This window comes from Lepisma saccharinum, chromosome 25 (genome assembly GCF_977018435.1).
Source record: "Lepisma saccharinum chromosome 25, izLepSacc3.1, whole genome shotgun sequence".
Lineage (NCBI taxonomy): Eukaryota > Metazoa > Arthropoda > Insecta > Zygentoma > Lepismatidae > Lepisma > Lepisma saccharinum.
The window spans coordinates 19,997,292-20,017,511 of record NC_139253.1 but is presented as its reverse complement, the minus strand read 5'-3'; the positions used below and the strand labels follow the sequence as shown (position 1 = coordinate 20,017,511).

The 20,220-nt window shown below is 34.8% G+C and overlaps 1 protein-coding gene across 1 annotated transcript; it reads right to left on the bottom strand.

Moving 5' to 3' along the window:
* Window positions 1–508: 508 nt before the first annotated feature.
* On the bottom strand, window positions 509–20,184 carry LOC145978714 (tectonic-1-like). Its single transcript, XM_083111521.1, has 10 exons — window positions 20,003–20,184; window positions 14,915–15,027; window positions 13,291–13,416; window positions 12,122–12,256; window positions 10,987–11,164; window positions 10,426–10,927; window positions 7,567–7,800; window positions 5,826–5,988; window positions 4,196–4,395; window positions 509–2,087 (listed from the first exon to the last, which is right to left on the bottom strand). The coding sequence occupies exons 2-10, from the start codon at window positions 15,000–15,002 to the stop codon at window positions 966–968; spliced, it is 2,748 nt and encodes a 915-aa protein (XP_082967647.1). The 5' UTR covers window positions 15,003–15,027; window positions 20,003–20,184; the 3' UTR covers window positions 509–965.
* Between the last annotated feature and the right edge of the window lie 36 nt (window positions 20,185–20,220).

The following is a 20,220-nucleotide window of genomic DNA, read 5'->3' as shown; positions in this document are numbered from 1 at the left end:
AGTAATTCTGTCGAGTGATTTTTCCTAAAAGCGAATTGTCTGTCAGTAAATAGGTTGTTACAAAGTAAGTATTGTTCTAATTGTTTATCTACTATTACCTTTTCAAGAATCTGACTTAATGAGGAAGTTATCGATATAGGCTGATAATTATTTACTTGCGTTGGGGATCCACCTTTAAATATAGGCATTACCCTTGCCTGTTTCCATCTGTTGGGAAAAAATCCGCTGTTTATGGATGAGTTAATTATATCGGTGAGAGGTTCGGCAATCCATGGAGTGAGCAGATATAATATGCAATTACTTATTCCATTGATTACTTTTCAACATAATCAAACTATGCACACCAACAAAATTCCTACATGTGCACATTATTAAGCTAGTTTCTAGAACACATTATTCTCAAAGAAACAAAATAAAAACAACAACTAAATGATGGTTTTGAAACATAGCTATACAAAATCCATATCTTGTAAAAAATTATTTATTTTCATTTTATGAAATAGTGTGAAAAAGACAAAATCCCTTCACTTTTCAAGACATACATACACATAAAATAAAATAAACACTTAATCAAAATACAAATGGTTCACAATGCATTTTTAAGTGCACTTTTATGAATGTATAAAACAGCTATGCACGTCAAGTATTCTTCTACACTTAATGACTAGTATGATTCCACAAGTGACATGATATTTAGAAATTTAATTGTCAGTATTAATTTGTGCTCAACTACTACTAATTGTGTATTTAAGATTCCTACCAACAGCTACATTAATAACACACTAATCGAGCTACAGTATCATGACTAATGATATTTGAATAATTATGTTAGTACAGGAATCAGACTGCAAACAGAGATTCATACGTGACCAAGTTTCACTACATTGATCAATGGAGATATAAATAATATTTACATAAATCTACTAATCTGGAATGACTTTACAATGAAACCTCACCAGCAGCATCTACAGGACACGATATGCCAAAATGCATATACATAGAAGAATCATTGTGTTCTGAGGGAAAACTATATTGGTTTTCGACATGAATGGGTAGAAAAAATCATGAGGAAGCTTTATTTCATAAACAGGTGGTGCTGCAAATGCAGCAATAGCAGGTTTTGTAACGTCGATGAAAGAAACCGACGTTACTAATTCAAATGTAACATTGCGACTTGGCTTTTCCATCATACAACTATTCCCGCAGCTAAGCAAAATGTCACGGATGGGTCCAAAAGTGAAAGCCACACCAATGATTTTTGATTGGGGATTCGCTAGTGAGCCGACATTAGCATAAACCACCTCTACGTGAAGGTTAGTAGTTACGTACTTACACACGAGTCGCTGACTATCTTTGACCAGAAAGCTTACCTCATCAGGATATTTTGGGGACAAAATTTGAACCCAGTCACCAGTTTCGTGTACATCTGAATTTCCATACGTGGCTACGTATCTGGGGTTACTGGTAACATTCTCCTTTGGCTCACCGATGAGTAAGTGTAATGTTTCTTGCTGAAGAGACCGACAACCTTCATCTGTGAAATTTGACCAATTTAACACTAGGCTACAGCTCGAACGGAGACTCTCTTGAAATAAAATAGGACGCCTGTTCGGCTTTCCTTGATTAGTGCATTTCCCATTATTTGTAGGAGTCAAAAGAGTAAGCCAATCGTCAGGATCTTCACTAAGCATTATTGCTTCCTTGTCCTCGTCAGCGTCTTTCATAGTTTCTTTCCATCCAGCCATGATTGGCTTACCAGCAACATAACCGGGGTTGCCACTTAATTTAAACGACCTCTCGTCATCCTCCCAATTATAAGTCACAATAAATTCTTGCGTAAAAGCAGCTTGTGATGCGGTAATATTTGTAAGCAAAATATAGGCATCGGCTTTCATAATCCCTTCTATTCCGTTATGAGATATCACATACTTTACACTTTTCACAACATTGACACATGAACCATTGCTAAAACGTGGCTGCGGGACCTCTGAGGTTGTGTTACTGTCACACAGGCAATCTTTGAACAATGTATCTTGACACAGGCATGGATTTACAGTAACACACACATCTGAAGTGCATTTGGCCACCTAAAAGAGAAGAGAGACACAAAAAGATAAGTAATTATGCAGTGTTTACAGTTTCCTTAATGTTCACATAGCCACCATTCCACTAAAAGAAAAATATGATAATATATCAATATCATCATGATATTGATATGAAAGCCATTTGGCAAGAAAAATTTAGCTCTCTTATTACTTGTATAAAAGGAAATTACATACATTTTTCTTTATGACAATTAGAAATTAAACTTTGGTATCTTCCTACATGTAGTTTATCTTCTCAATTTCAAATAAAATTCTAAATTCTGTAAAAAAGATCAAGATATTAACTCATTTCCACCACAGTAAAACATTCAGAAACAATAAAGAAAAATGTTAGAAAAATACTCATAAGTCCAGAGCCATCTATTGTTCACCATAGCAAACCATATCCCAACATAGTAGCGATTTCTTTTTAAAACCTATTTTATTTCAAATTATTCAATAATAAGTTATTATCAGAAAATATTGTAAAAAACTATTCAAATTGGTTAATATAAAACTTTGTAGAAATTATGTCAATTTGTATTCAAGTCTGGAAAGAAAAAATATCAATAAAGAATGAGGTAAAAAATTTATCATGAGCACTACTGAAAGAAAGATGGCTGAAAGCTGAAATCAAAAAATTGTATCTTATTTCTTTATCCCAGGTTGTGTTTTACCGAAGCAAAGTGACGTGTATTATTTGTGTATTATGCCTAGAGTGCTTAAAAAAAAAAGTCATAATAAATAAAAAGGAAAATTCCTACCAAAATGTAAAACTGTAAGGTTTCATATTGGGAACCTGCACTACACTGTTTTCCTTTTTCAATCTTTAGTAAACATTTTACCTTCTTCGGTCACTGTTTAAGGTTTCAACTACCTCAAATAAACTCCTGAGATAGGTTCCCAAAATTAGAATCGACAAATTGACATTTAGGACCAAAACACTTGTACGTATGCTTTCCCTATTCACAAATATTTTTTAAATGCTAATTGTAACAACTTCTCTATCTCTCATGTTAAGGACGAATGATGATTAAATTAAAGTGAAAACATGCCTGTGCCCTGGACATTTTTTTGAACCCAAAACCTTCACAGTAAACATCATACCTTCGGAACAAAACATGCTTTCATGATGGATGCGGTTTAAAATTACTTACGTGAAATATCGAAATTTCCTATTTCCGTGTTGCACAATTTAATGGTTAAATCCTATTAATTTCAAAGACTATCTGTCTTCATTCACTAAGGGTACGACAGAATGAAGACAGAGAGTCTTTGAAATTAATAGGATTTAACCATCAAATTGCGCAATGTGAAAATAGAAAATTTCACGTAAGTAAAATATGCTTGATTACCAAAGCAGTCTTTTAAATGTTTGTGTTCTTGGTGTAGTAATAACAATATTTACTTACTGACATTGATATTTATAATGAAGACGTGCAAATGTCTCTTATTTGAAACACTTTTATACAATATTTGTAAGATAAAAATACAATATGCATCAGTTAAGACAGAAATTAATATAAATTAAAACTATTGTATAGTTATTTCTCTTGTAGTCTATGGTTGTTATAAGCATAAAAACACAGACTACAAGAGAAATAATTCTACAATGCAAGCAATGCATACATACAAGAAAAACTATTGTATAGATATGAAATAAGTAAAAATCAGCATAAGTGTCTTTCAATGGTAGTTGCTTTGTAATCAAGGGGCCCCAGGTTCGATACCTGGTGGAGGCACATAATGATTTGGATCGCACTTTAAACTGTAGGTCAATTTAGCTTATCTGGAAAGTTACATAAAAATCGTGGTTAACCATGAATGGAACTAGGTCACTTGGATCTCCATGTAAGTTTTTATGTTTGTATACTGCAACTTCTCATTACAATTGGACACCCCTGGACATGTAAACACTAATGCCATACTTTAATGTAACTAGTTTCATTAAATAGAATATAGTACACCTTCATGACAGAGAAGATGCATTGTACACACAAATACAGAACTAAAGTGTATCACTACATGCAATATTTCCAGATATTGATCTATTCATGTTTGCTACATATTGCATTTTCCAGCAAATTTCTTATATCCAAATATCAACGTACCTGTAGTGAAGAGTCGTTCAGTCTTGAAGGTGACATTAAAATATGAAAATCATCATAAAAACTTTCTGCACTGAATAATTTATCCACTTCACAATTTTGTTCATTTGGTGCAAATTGGCTGCAGGAACCTTCCCATTCCACCAAATATTGAATGTTTTTAGATGTTTGGCAAAAGTTTGTAGTAAGTCTCACTGGGAGAACTGAAAATTGAGTAAACAAACAGTTTTTAAATACACATAGCAATATCTTATTTATGTTTCAAATACAATTATACTATTAGTAATATTTTATTTATGTTTCAAATACAACTATACTATTAGTATTTTAGCTTATATCTCACATATTAGTATCCACGATTAAGTTCTTGGATAGGTGATTGAAGCAATTCATTAATTAAAATTTATAATTTTTAACATTTTATTTTTTATAATGTACAACCATAGTCGTTCAAAAAGAAAATATCTTGAAATAACTTAAATATTGCTTAAGCAACAGCATACAAGGGTGTTTAACATTTAAACACAATAAAATAAATAATTATAAATGGAAAATACACAAATTGTAACAATGATTTGGCTGGTTGATTTGGTGTTTTAAGTCCACTTTATGCACAGTAAGGCTAATCGGGACTGGGCATACAGTTTAAAGTGGGATCCGAACCACTATATACCTCCACCGGGTAAAATTGTAACAATAAAAAAGCCCTTTATATGACCTGTGGCACAACAGATCTCAATGTCCGGGGCCTACCTACTGACTGCCGATCTCACTCCCACATGGCTCAGCAGAGGTAGGCAAAAATCCGACCACTTACCAGGCGACATGTGGGCAGCATGACTAACCCCAGTTGTCGTAGGTTTTCTATGACCAGGTTGCGCAACTCATTCGTAGCTCCGAGAAAAGTTGTTATGCTTCCCTTCAAGAGACTTGAACCAGCAGGTATTCTGTAACCAGAGCCCAAAGCCTGATGCACCATGGCTGTGTGGAATGAAAGCCCTTTAGAAAATTTGCATAATGTTACAATTTTATAGGGATGGGTCATATTAATGGGTACTCTGTTGGTATCAGCCAATAGCTATATTAGTAGCCAATAACTTAACTCATCTCATATTTCTTATTCTTAGACTGGACGTAACTGTTTGTACCCTGGCTTTCTAAAGTATCTAAACATGCATCTTCTTTTTCCATGACGTTTAGGTTCTGGAACATTTGCAATTTTATATCAGACCATTTGAATATCAGGTAAAATTCAATTTGGATTAACCTGTGGCCGCGGTGGCTCAGTTGGTATCGCGTCTGAATACCATGCTAAAGGTCCTGGGTTCGATCCCCGGCCGGTTCAAATCCGGGAACTTTTCTAACGATGGAAGCGGCCCCGGCACCCACCCAGCGTCGAATAACATGGGTACCTGGGGGAAACCCTGATGGGTAAAGGCGGTCAGGGGCGGATGCTGATCACATCACCCCCATTCACGACCGGATCAAGAAAGTGTGGGGCATTACCCCCACACCCCCTATACGCCTTCATGGCGTTGTGCTAAGCACAGGGGAGCACTTTTACCTGTATGCTTTTGTTCTAGAAAGGCTTTTTCAAAGCAATCATGAAATTCTCTGTCCCCAAGGAACTTACCAAAAGGAACAACAGTGCCATCTCTGAACACTTTCCAAAGTAACTGCCCTGCTTTGTATTTAGCTGCCACATCAAGAGAAGGTAATTCGATATCATTCATATTCCATTTGAAAGTCCTCTTCTGTCGAACAAGCTTGTCAAGCTCTTTCCTCTCCCCAAGTCTCTAAAGAAAAAGACAGTTCCATTAAAATTCATAAATCTTTCCAACGACACAGCAAAGTCTTACCCAGGGTTTGAACCTGGGATCTCTGGCTTCATAGCCAGTCATGTTAACCACTCTCAAATGGAGAGTAGTTCAATTACGAACCTAGATTTTATGTTTTTCAGGGGACCAAGCTGAAGAAACTTAAAATGCGGGAAAATGTAAAATTAAGGAACGTAAAATTGGCGTTTCACTGTATGTACAAATAGAAAGATTGAGATGACAAATTTTGTTTTAAGTTCTTGAATAGCATAATCTGGACTAGATCTACTTTTTAAAGTGTGCCTCCACCAGGAATCGAACCTGCAATTTCTTGATTACAAAGATATTATACCAGCCACCATCTTATCACGGAAGACCTTTAATTAAACACACATAAAAACTAGCTATTCAATGTGTTAAAAAGCAAAAACTGCCCCAGAATTGGTTTACGAAACAGCATGTGCAGGACAAATAACTGTATAAACTTAATGCATAGAATCTGTATACCATTTCTCAGAATAATTCACCTATGAATATAATGTCTCCAGTGATGTGTTGGAGTTCATGGTTTGGCGTTATCAGTATTTAAAGTAAATATCAATTCAATGCCTAATTCAAAGAGTCATTACAGATTAAAAGTTTAAGAGAGCCTTAGTGAAGTGTTTAGTGTAGAATTCCAAGAAACTAGGGGCACTGGGTTCAAACACTCTGTAAGGCTTGAATGTTTCATTATGTTAGTCCTTTCATCTCTTTGACCAATTATCTTAAAAATAGAAAAGTGAAATAAAACTAAATATCTAGTATACAATTTCTGTCTCTCTCTTCCTCAATAAAACTATTATAATAGTCCTCTATTGCAGCTACTTTCTTTCTAATGTGGTTAAAAAATAGCATGGCTCATTAAGAAAGAATATATATCAAATGAAAATATGTATACCGGTATATGAATAAATAAATGACTTTTACATTTATTTTATTGATTTTTCCTCAACATATTCAGTTTTAACATAATATTTCAAATGTTTCAAACCGTATCATCACGTGAGTTAACAAGGCTGATCAACCTTCACTGGGTGAGTTAACAAGGATGATACATTTCCATGAAGTGAGTTAACAAGGATGATCAATCTACATCAGATGAGTTGACAAGAATGATCAGTCTTCATCAGGTGAAATGACAAGCAGGATCACTTTCATAAACTGAACTGATGAAAACTGAAGCACCTGAAATATTGTGTTAAAACTGAATATGCACCTGAAAAACCAACAAATTGAGTGCAAAATTTGTGTTATTTGTAAACAAATTGAAAAAATGCTTTAATACTGTATATGTACAAAATACCTTATGACTTGGAATACACTACTTTGTAGAAATTTCAGCGAAAAATAGAGTCCTTTTCGAGACTGCATTTTTCACTAAAATTTCTACGATCTAGAAACTAGATTGACTTAATAAAATCATCGCTATACTACAGAAGTATCTGAATCTATTGAAACATCATATTTTTCATATTTTGTGGAATGTCTTGAAATCCTTGCCCCCCCCCCCCCCCTTACCTGTCTATCTTCATATTTTAGCCTTTGTGGCAAGTTATCATGAACAATACAAAACAATCCATCCTTTGTCCGGTTGATCTTTAGTTCAGTGTTGTTGCGGTATATGAACATTGACTGATAACAATACCTGGGATCAAGTGTAGGCGAAGGTCTCTCTTTACAATGTGAAAATGCTTCTCGGTCAATCTTTGAACAATCTGGATCGCAACAACAATTAATGTCACATGACAAAACCTAGGAGGAAAAACAGTTATTAAAACACTTGACATCGTAATGTCTCTCTCACCACCACAAACAGAGGATTTTGCTGTATAACACCAATAACATTAACCTTTCCACTTGCAAGCCAGATCTGGGCCTCCTGGCAGCATAGTGGGAACTTCGTTGCCTAGTAAACAATGGGTCTCAGGTTCGATAAAACGAGACACACACATAGTAGTTTGGATCCCATTTTAAACTGTATGTCCAGTTTCATGAAACTAAATTCACATTTGGGGCAATCAGATATTGTCAGCAGATCTGCAAGACTGTATTGTTCTTGTTAATTTTCAATTGTCGCTTCGATCTGATAGTTCTGAACAAGATGACTGTGCTGTTTGTAGTAATAGAAATGTGCCTGGGCAATGGAGAGAGACAATTTACTTTTGTGTAACTTGTTCAAAAGAATCCCTGACTACATTCTGCTGAATGTTTTGAAAGATACAATGCCATGTTATAATACAAAGTATAATGAAGGTACAAATGTATTTACTCATCTAAGCTCTATAAAAAAACAAATTACATTGAACATAAAAATGTATTTTTATTCATCAAAATTCCATAATGAAGGTAAAGTGCTACTTTTATTTATCCAAAATCTACACTCAGTAATAATTTTAAGTTTAGAACTGTAAAACATGAAAAAGGTAGACAATCAATTAAATTTTAAAAAATTCCGGGAAAAAAATCTGAGCTAGAAGGCTAGTATTTCTATTCCAAGTGGAAAGGGTTAGCAGGATATGAAATTCAAAAATTATTTTCTTGGTAATACAAGGATGCCTTGAAAATTATATTTTCTGTTCTGCATGCATGCAACCATGGAAAGAATTATAGCTGTCACTGACATTTCCTTACTAAAACTTACAGTTAACTACAGAAGCAGTAAATTGTCACCATAGTTAAGTCACAGAGGTAGATTTTCCCCCACCATTTATGCAAAAGCTGAGCCGATACCATTTTGATCCTTTTCAAGATTCCTCACAATTTAAATTTGTTCAGAATATTTATAAATGCAACTATATGTAAGTATTCCACTACAACTATGTAAAATGAGTATCTGTTTACCACAATTTTAATTATTCATAGGTTCACACATGAAATAACCACAACATTATATTAATCATAAAATCCATTCCTTTCCCACATAATAATGGTGAAAAATTAATAAGCACTTTGCATAATTTCCAGAATATTTAGGCACTAAAATTATCACATGACATTTTGCTGAACTTTTAACATAACCAGACTGAAAAAATATTGCCCAGTATCAGTGATTAAATTAGCACCCATACTTTCTCACATCGATACCAATACATAATACTTATTAACAATAAGAATATCTGCAAAGGTTATTACAGGAATAAAGAAGCATAATTAATATCTCAATGAAAAATCACTACAAATATGCAAAATAAGAAATAATATGAGTCCTATTCGTATAATTAGTGAACATTTCAGGTTTTTAGCAGTTAATTAATGTAATAAAATAAGAAAATGTAAAAACATCCTGGATCTAGTTATATTCCTCCTTACTTTTACGTTATAATACAGACTCGCGTACTTTCGACGTGGCCAAGGCCACGTCTTGTATGCTCGCATGTTTGACCTTCGGCCACTTTGTGGGCGTAATCATATTATAGATGGGGTAAAATGTCTGCATGTTGTATTGGATGAAGGGGAACAAGTGTATAAGTTCACTAATTTTAAAAGTTTAGAAAGTAACTTTGTGTGTGTATGGGCTCTAATAAGTCACAAATATTCAAAGCATTATTGTCTATTTTCTTAATAATAAACTGAATAAGTAATAACCGTTTCAAGATTATTAGCTGGATGTCTTGCATAAACAAATTCAATAGCGACACTAAATTGGAAATGCAATATTTACGTCTTTTGTCATTTTCACATTTTTAAAAGTAATTGGAAAATTATTGTCTTCCTTTATTTCCCCCAAATTCCTACCTTGCCTCTGTAATAAATTCTGACGCTTGAATTTTGAAATACGAAAAGTCTAGCATAATTCACTTACAGTAGTTTTCAGGGTGAAAATAAACTTTCTTTAAGTTCCCTAGCAACATCCATTTCCATGGTGAACAACAAGCACCGCAAACTCTCTAAGTAATTGTATGTTATTATACCTCTAAACATTTAATTAAAACAACCACGATGTAGACATTTTCGAATTGAGTTTACCAATATATACGTAAGTAATTGTGTCTGGGCTGAAACTCCCTATGTAGATGTCACCCTTGTTTGAGGCACCTTTTTGAACCAGGAGTTGATTCATCTGTGTGATCTGTGAGAAATATAATGTAGCTGGACAATTAAGAATTGAAGGAAACAATGTGTGCAAAAGAAATGCCCGTGGCAACGGTTGCTAAGGACGTGAAAAAAGGGCATTTTCACCCTTAAGGAAGGGCCGATTGAGCGATTTTTGAATTTTCTCGAACTTTTTGGACGATTTCATGGGGGGTCGTAATCGGACATTTTTCGCCTCCGGGGCTTCCTTCATGGAGAACATTTATGTCAGTGAGTCAGTGAGTGAGTGGTGGGATTGGGGCTATATATATATTGGATATGTAGAAAAAATGTAATTGTACTTACAGTTAGATCACAGATACAGAATCCATCATCAATAAATGGGGGTTCAGGTTCTGGAGGTGGTGTGGTTGTGGAAGTAGTAACAATAGTTGTCACTTGTTCTGTTGTTGTTGTTACTTTGTCAGTTTCTGTTACTGTTTCCGTGGCATTTTCTGTTACGGTTGTTGGCTTTTCTGTTGTTTCTTCTTTTACTGTAGTAGTTTCTTCTTGAATGGTGGTAGACTCTTCCATAGTAGTAGTTTCTTGTGTAGTAGTAGTCTCCTGCATAGTAGTAGTTTCCTGCGTAGTGGTAGTTTCTTGCATAGTAGTTGGATTAGTCACCGTAACACAAACCGAACTGACAGGTTTGTCAATATCCCTACCATTGCTACTGTTAACACCCTGCTGCTCTTCTGATTGGTTCACTTCACACTCACTGCTGGGTGTTACACTGCTATCCGCTGTCTGAGCAAAACTTTCACTAGCAATCAAACTACAACACACAAACACTAAAAGCAACATTGCGTATATCAATTAACATGCAACACGTTGTCAAATAATTTTACTATTCTTGCAGATTGCAGCTAGCATTCAATACCAAATTTGTCAAAATTACGAAGTATAATTCCAAGCTCTAAATGAACAACTCCCATAGTTTCAGTCTGAAGACGATAGCGGTCACTTCCGGAGTACACTAGGTCTGGATTTCGCAACTGTGGCCCACCACCCAAAAAGAATTGGGTAATTTGATCACGTAGGGAACCTGAAAACATAAGAATTCATTTTTTTCTAATTTACAATTTTAGATGGAATAACAAACTATAAATTCCATTTAGTACCTTGATAAAATATAGTTGGCACATTACAACAGTAATTAATATTATTTTATTTACTTAGCCTTGGTTCCATTACTATGAGTAATAGAGAAAACAAATTTTATCCTGCATGCATGCAACAATATCGCAGATTCAAGTTTGAAAATTGAAAAATTAAAATATTTGTTTCTACTATTTGTGAATAAATAAATATTATTATTTTTTTATTTCATCACCTCTTTCAGCATTACAGCTTTGTCAATTGTCGGTCTGAGTGAAGTAATTAACTCAATAGATGAGATGTATTTTTTTTAAAAAATTCTTAAAAGTTGGATATGTACACCTGAGTTTAATTATTACTTGTCGTAAGGAACAATAAATAAATCATCTAAGAAAATTACTACTCTTTGTCTCATCCGAAACATTTTTGCGGATCCTGATCAAGAAGAAAGGACTGATGGAAATTCGGGAAAATAAAGCCTCAGGTGTATCCAATTTTCATTCATTCAAAAATATGTTGACAGAACAAGTATGAAATATATGCTGCTTACGTTCATGCCATCTCCTGCAACAAAGTTATCATGTGATACCAACATTCACAAAAATGGACAGGCAAGAAAGTGACAGAAGATAAACATATGATTACAAAAAGAGAACCTGGCAACTATGTTTTGTCAAAGATTAACAATCGGTCACCTTGGATCTGATTCAGGATGATAGGTTGTATTGGTTTCTTCTAGTTTATTGGATTTGATGACAGAGAAAGGTTCGTGAAACGTGTAATACAAAGGATAAAGGATTATGCTGTTTATGCTATTAACAGGGAATAAAAATATATCTGCGTTACCAAGTCAAAAGTTAAGAGCGAAACTACATTGCATTCACATACACCAAAACACACTTACCCACAGGTCTCCATGTCACACAATCAAGTTTGTGTGTGCCTGGGGAAACCGGAATGTGACAAAATCCATAACCAAAGATTTCATTCCGTCCAAATCTGTCTTGATGATAGACCTGAACATGCAATTTTGGCCAGCCTAATGAAAAAAAAACATAGTGTCGTAACTAAATAATTTGAAACATCATCAGAAGAAATATCAAAGTGATATTGTATTTTAGCAAGACAGTACATAATATTTTAGAAGAAATAAGAAATAATTCATCTTAAAATTTATTACACAATTACGAATGAACCACACGAAGTATTTTTGAACTGAAATATGAATTCATCACAGATGGTTTTCATCTGATTTATTTGTAGTGTTGCAAAATTCTGAAGGCTAAAAATGAAACAAGAAATGCGCACCATTAAAACAATGTGCAAAACAAGTTTTGCTTAGGATATGAAGAAATGATTTTCCCCCAAAAAATTGTCATTGCAGCAATCTAAAAACTGCAAAATTGGATCAAATTATTTATATCCACTGTGACCCTTTAACTATAGCACTGCTGATATTCTTAATGATTCCCACCAAGACTAATACCAACACTTGGAAATTGAAATAATGTAACGGTTCACAACATTTATATTTAAAATAGCAATTAGGGTGGGGGGGGGGGGGCTATGCTAAACCTTATGTACGAAGGGAATGTAAAGTGTCCTTGACCCACCCCCAGATTTGTACCCCAATCTGCCAGAGTATTTTGCTTTAACATATTCATAAAGCCAAATAACATATATAATCACAAAATCCATTTCTTCCTGTAATGCCAAAATGATGAGAATTATACATTATGCGTAATTTTCAAGATATTTAGACTCTGAGGCAGTGTTGCATAGCATTTTTGTGGTTCCCACAAGATTCCCAGATGCTGGAAAAGAATTGACTGTTGTAAGTGATCCTAATACATCAGTATTGGATCAGTCCTTCTTTTCCATCTTTTTTTGGGTTAATTGTAAGAAAGAGGATGAACTGAACAATGGAGTAAACACAGAACCTCTGAAATTGTAGCATATAACTCTGCCACAGAAGTCAATGATCTCTTTCAATCATCATATGCAGGAACAGCTTTTAGTCATAAGTCATATTACTGGTAGATGTTACAGATTGTTGCTACAAATGCTACTTACCTTGAAGTCCTTTTGTTGCAAAATGTATGTCTATTGGATGACACCAATAAGCAATGTCTTCATACTGAGGGTTATCAATTTGTGTCTGACCCTCCTTTAAGCCTGATATCACCTTCCAACCTCCTCCTGTAAGAATGTACTAGCCATGAATAAAGAAGGAGGTACGTATAACTCTAAAACATTCACTTTCCTTTCTTTTAACTAAAACTTTATCTACCTCTCATCCGAAGTTTCAAAACTCTATTGGTCATGCGTATTCTGCCACTTTTGCTTAATTACGATGATGAGAATGAATGTTAATTAGGCAAATTACATACTCACATTCATTAAGACTTCATAAAGAAGTCAACAAGTTTCATACAATATAAGAAATGTTTCTACATGGTACAAAAATACAGGTGTTTTGAAAGGAAAAACTGACATAATTTTTCTGTTTTCACAACATGTTAAAAAACAATGACCATTTCTGCAACAGAAAAGAGACACAATAGTTTGTTTGAAGCTCATTTAATAAGCAAATAAACTAATTAGGATTGAACCCAAATTTAAAAGTGCAATCCACACCACTCTATTGTACCTGTAACACACCAAAGAATTGTAGATTATAATGAAAAAAATTAACTCAAGAAAACTGTATTTAAAAATGCAGTTTAGAAGATGAGAAAGTATATCATTCTTATGGTCATACACAGTTCTCTCCTCAAGTATTAATCATGGTCAATTATCTTTACACCCTTAACACATGACAATTAAAATACAGTAAAACCTGTCTATCCCGGAACATGATGGTTCCGAGCAAAATTTTCCATCTTAACAGTTTTCCTTCTTATACAGTATAGAGCGCTGCAGGAAATAATGGAAAGACAGATTTACATTTCGTATTTCTTATAATGTAGAGTACTAATGCATGTACGTACATGAATAAAAATGTGATACAGTCGCAATACACATAGCAGAGATTACAATTATGTAACTACACAACATGTTGGTACACTTTTTACAGTAAGAACGTACAGTACGTACTTATGTATCTTTTCGAACCCGGGACCCCTGGCATCGTAGCGTGATGTGCATAGAGAGAAAGATTGAAAGATGGAATAAGAGAGGTGAAGAAAGATTGATATAAAAGTGAAGAAAAAAAGAAAGAAACAAAGAGAGATAACAAGAAAAATAGAGAAATAGACAAAGAAAGGTGGAGAAAGAGGGTAAGAGATGAAAGAAAGAAACTGAATCGTAACAGCTATGAGTATTGTAGTGCATTCTTTCATATCGACAATGTTACCGATAAGCGAGTGGCAACAGAGGCATGTTCCACTTACAGTATTGCATTGTATTCTTGCGAGCGAAAAAAAATAAAGGAAGAAATTTCCATCTTACTGAGAATAAAAACATCTTGTTGGTCTTTAAATGGTGTTCCATTTCCGTGTTAAGAAGGTTTCCGCCTTAAGCAGGTCATTTTCAGGTATAAACTCGGTCCGTTTTGGGGACTTTTTTTCCGTATTTACAGGTTTCCTTCTTATAGAGGTTCCGGGATATGCAGTTTTTACTGTATATCAGAGTAGCATTTATGTGAACTGGAAAAGTTGCATAAAACAATATTAATTTCTACTAAGTTGTTTCATACCTGTATGAAGTCCCCACTTACAAAATAAACTTTGTCTTGGATATCCACTTGCACCAATCAGTTGACCAATTATATGAACTTCTGCCATTAGTTAGCTACGTTACTTGTCATATCTGAAAAATATATTAATTGTATCTCATTAACATTAACTAGTTCGAAGTACAAACATAGGTGTCCTCAGTACTCCTGATGTGATATTTTCGTGATCATGTGATATTATTGCTAACTAATTCTCTCCTCAGAGGGAAGTGATTTCACACCAAAGATTACTGAAATGCAAGACCTAGGCACATGGTTGTCCTTGCAGTATGTTGGTATTTCACATTTCCTGTGCATTTATTCAACATTGTTTAATAAAAATAAAGGCCCAAGTTCCTTTTGTTTCATTGCGATTTCATTGTGGCACAAATGCAATTTTTACATGGTTCAATTTCGATTTATGTCTGTTAACACATACTGCGGAGATTTAGCGATTACTTAAGATTTTGTTCAATGTATGCTTTCATTGTGCATAATGCTCTTAGCATTAAAATAAAGTCCCTAAATGCATTCTACTAAGGTTCCGATTTACTTCTACATTCATTCCCACTAGTCTTACTGTCACTTGTCAACGGATAATACCATGTCCATGGGACACGTACATGCTTGCGTAAGGTAATTCTAAAGTTGTTATTTTCAACATAAATAACTTTTTTCACATTCATTACTCATTATTCTAAGGAAGATTCAAATTTTGTGTCACAATGATTTCCAAAATGCTACGATAATTAGTCTTTCTGCTAGGAAAATTTGAAGAAAAAATCATGAAACAATCAAAACCGTTACCAAAATAAAAGGTCACTACACTACACAGATTGAGAGACCAAATACCTACAAAACTACTAATCAGGTAATCCACATGGAAAACATCTAAACAATAATTTCACACTTCATTGCAATTTCAGTCATGTTCTCCTCATTCTGCACAATGTGTAAAAGTAATAATATTTACAGTAGCCAGACAAAAAAAGGAGGAAGGGGGGGGAATTATGTCAATCAAACATAATTGGAGAGCAAGATGTTTTGAAATTGTTATGGCACAGAAGCCTAAGTATATTTTCCATGGTAGTGCTTGCAGGGGAGGTTGAATGTCATTGTAAGGTACAAAAATATATTTTTGGACAGAAAACCAACATGGTTGCACAACAACTATAGATATAAAATGGCAATGAAATTACTTCACGATAAACAGATATTTATTAAATTTGACAGGATCAATCTATGCCATGGGATATTTTAACCACAGTGGATTTACTGTCAGGGGTATTCCAGCAGTAGTGGCTTCTGCCTATTTGCACGTGTACACCCAAAAAAATATGTAATGCAATTAATTTTTTATTATACTTATTCACTGAACACTATCTCCTTCAAAACATCAAACGTTCGCATGCTCCATCAGCAATCACATTTGCCTCGTTTTGCGAGCACCTGCAAACTGAGGTGCGTTCGTTTCGCACACAAGTCGCAGTGTGCTCAAATGCCACTGTTTGCAGCACACAAGGAGAAGAAAGGGATTGGCTGGCGCCTGTAGCTTGCAGTATTATGGACTTGGCGAACCCTACTAGTGCTGTGTTCACGATGCAGTGTTGCAATCCCATTCCATTCAAGATTATGTGGCAGAGTAGAGGCAGCCCACACATCGTCGTAAATCGAGGTGGGTTTTTATTATTATTATTTTTTTTTGAAAAGGGAATTTCTATGGTATCTTCGCCCACCTTGTTCCGAGCATGGCAGGAGAAAGAAAGAAGGGGAGGAAGTGGGGCAACTGAAAGCAAAACGCGTGCTTTAAACAATGTCTTGCATTGCCTTTGCTTAGTGAAGCTTGGACAAAATAAACTGTCCGTGTGGCACTGTAGTCGATCAACGCGCACGAGGGAATCGTTGATCAGTCAGCTGCTTTCATTGTGTGCCTATTCAAGTGTTGCAAAATTGTTGCACTGTCAAAAGCTCATTCCTGTTTCAGTGCAAAGTGTTTGATTTCATGATGAAAGGGAAAACTGTACACAGTGAAAGCATATACGTAGTATTTAACGTCGTTGAATATTTGGAGGGAAGTTAGTTACAAAGCACGGAGTGACTGCAGTAATAATACGGATACTGCGAAAGGAGAAAATAATCTGAAATACGAAGCAGGGCACACCCATAGAGCCAGACCACCAGCCGCCACTGCATTCGAGCATTATGCGTGTGACATTTCACACACAAAATGCAAGGTTTTAGACATGAGATTGGATTAAAATATTCATAATGAACTGCTTTCATACAATTGTAAAGTACTTTTTGGTATTTGCTAACAAATGAAAAATAAAAATTCTAACATGACGTAGCCTGAATTCATTAAAGGTTGCGAGAACAGCATATGTAGCTAGTTTCACCAGCAAAAGTAATTACCTGAATCATACCATGACATTGTATTTTATCTTATTTTATTATATTAATTGGCAGTGTTGCTGAACTTGCTGCTAAGAAATTATATCCAATTAAAAATGAGTGTGACTACTACTGCCACTATGTAGTGAGAATAGCAGAAAGGCTGTAGACAAGAAATTACAAGATCGGGTGTTGGGAAGTATTTTTAATGCTAATAGTCCAGTAAAATTTTGAACTGAGTTTCTGTAGACTTTTGAAAGGTCGTGGAAGTGTTTCTTTTTCCATTGTTTAATTTATTTGGCTGGTAAATCATGCATTTTTCAAGATCAATGTCTTTCCGATGCATAAAAGATGTTGCATCTATGTCCTTCCACTATGTGAACTAAATGTTGTGTGCGTTTGATGATGTAACCCCTGGTCAGTGTTTCCAACCATGCCATTCTTTTGCAAGAACATGACAATTTTAACCGTTTGTCTAACCTAACGTAACCTAACCTAACCTTGCCGTGCATGGTTCGTGGGGCTATTTATGAATGGTTTGTGGGGCTATCGTAAATGGTGTGTGGGAAAAGTAGGTATTTTTCGGTGAAGAAGGTTGGAAACACTGCATACCCACTGATGATAGACAACGCTAGTCAAGATTGCAAGCGAAAAACGAACGAACAATAATTACTCGATATGTGGAAAATTGAAATTGTTTTCGTGAAAAAAGCGAAATCCCACCTTCAAGAATCCTTAGCAATGCAGAATACATAAGTATGAATGTGAAAAATAACAAAATAAACAAATTTGAGACGTTTCGCGGAGATTGAAATTTTAATAATAGGGTTAGGTTAGGTTAGGCAAACATAGTTAAAATTTGGGGCTAAGAACCATTCCCGCATAGCCCCAAATACCATTCATGCATAGCCCCACAAACCATTCATAGTACGGTTAGGTTAGCTTAGGTTAGGCAAACAGAGTTAAAATTTGGGGTTGTGGTAATATCACTAATGTATATTTTGTTTTTTCATATTCTTGCAAAACAACGGCGTGGTTGGAAACACTGACAGGGGGTTACGTCATTGAATGTACACAACACGTAGAGGAAGCAAGTGAAAGCAACAGCAATTGTGCATCGGAGACATATTTCTCTTCAAAAATACATGAATTCCCGGTCCAATAGATTCAACGATGAAAGAAAATATGTCCACGAATTTTGACAATGCTACAGAAACTCATTTTCGTAAGTAGTTTCGGAACGAGTTTACAATACCGGACCACTCTCCAATTTCTATGAAATTTCGCCTACTCACTAATTGTGAACTCCTAATCACGAATCTGCATGTAATAATTGGCGGTCAAGTATGGAAATCGAGAAAAAAAATGAAATAAACTATGTTTTCTTAACGTAACGTAACCCTACCATAAGAACAATAGCTCCACGGAAGACGCCATTTTCCCAACATGAAGAAATCAACAGGCAAGATAAGGTATAGTTCTCTTAGCTAAAATATTAATTCTTCTTTGTATTTATGCTAATGGAACCTAACCTAACAGGCCTAACCTAACCTCGTAGGCATTCCTCGTCTGTCGTCAACAAGATTGTTGTGCGTAAAGGAAGACCATTAGGTAATTAATTGCGAAAGAAAGATGGTTCCGAATTGCTGTGTATGGACAATCACCGTGGTAAATCGCAAGGTTATTTTACAAGTTGTACACGTAAATGTACAGTTTTAACAAGTGACCGCCAAATATGAACTACAGATACGTCATCAGGACATCGAAATTAGTAAGTAGGCGAAATTTTATAGAAATTGGAGAGTGGTCCGGTATTGTAAACTCATGCCGTAGTTTCTTCTGTAAAATGAAGAAATCCTTTGACCGGAGATCGAACAGTAACCAATAAATGCACACTGACATAAGCTACATATACATCAACAACCAAAGAATACACACATCCATGCAGCAGGCCAGGCTAGGTTGTAGATCATGCACATGCAGAGTTTAAAAATCTGGTGAAAATAGCTCAAAAAGATAGCTTTACCATCTGGTGAAGCATATAAGCTGCAGATGGAAATGATTGTTGTTGGTGAAATGTGAAAATTACATGCATTCCCAAACATTTAAACCTTAATGCAATTAAAAACCCGGTAAATTTTCATATTAATTCATTTTGTTTTATACGTGGAGTAAGACCACTTTTTGTGGAATACCCCATCAACATTTGCTTGAGAATGGAAGTTTATAACAGACTCCAGAGAAAATACAAGAGTGGATTTTAGAAAAATGTTTAAAGAGCATTAAGTTACACGAAAATACTTTTCGCCTGTTCCAAGAATGTCTGTTAGTCTAATATATCTTTCCGTTTCAGTACAAAGTGAAAACTTTCGTAAAAATTGAGGGTGGACAGATGTAATATGTAACTTCTAACTAGCCTGCCATACTCATTCATACTAATTTGCCCTGCACTATAGCAAATAAATCAAACCTAACCGCGCTAACATAAAACCACCACTTGAACGGTATCATCTCGTTCCATAATTAAATCAATTAAAAACTAAAGACAATGAAAATAAATGCCAATGCATGCAATTCGGCAAAAAAAAAAATCATTTTTTTAGTAAACTAGTACCCTTCATTATACATATAACCATAGAATAACGTAAAAATTACGTTACTCTATAATATAACTCTTACATAAGCTTCAAATAATTAGCGTCTGCAAGATATTTCCCGTTGAATTTCCATTCAAAATAGATCATTTCAATCTTATCAACTTTTCACTACCATTTTTGAACTCTTCAGTACAAAAATTGTTTGTAAACGACAGGAAAGTTACTTTTCATACAGCACGATAAATAAGGTGAGCATAAGTCTTTGTGATGCGATGGGACGAATCGGAACAGTTTTGCGGA

Coding starts and splice junctions, on each gene's coding strand:
- LOC145978714 (XM_083111521.1), bottom strand. CDS start 15,002: ATGGCAGAAGTTCATATAATTGGTCAACTGATTGGTGCAAGTGGATAT. Junction 13,417..14,914: donor TAAGTGGGGACTTCATACAG/GTATGAAACAAC, acceptor ACATTCTTACAG/GAGGAGGTTGGAAGGTGATA. Junction 2,088..4,195: donor TGAACGACTCTTCACTACAG/GTACGTTGATAT, acceptor CTTCTCTTTTAG/GTGGCCAAATGCACTTCAGA.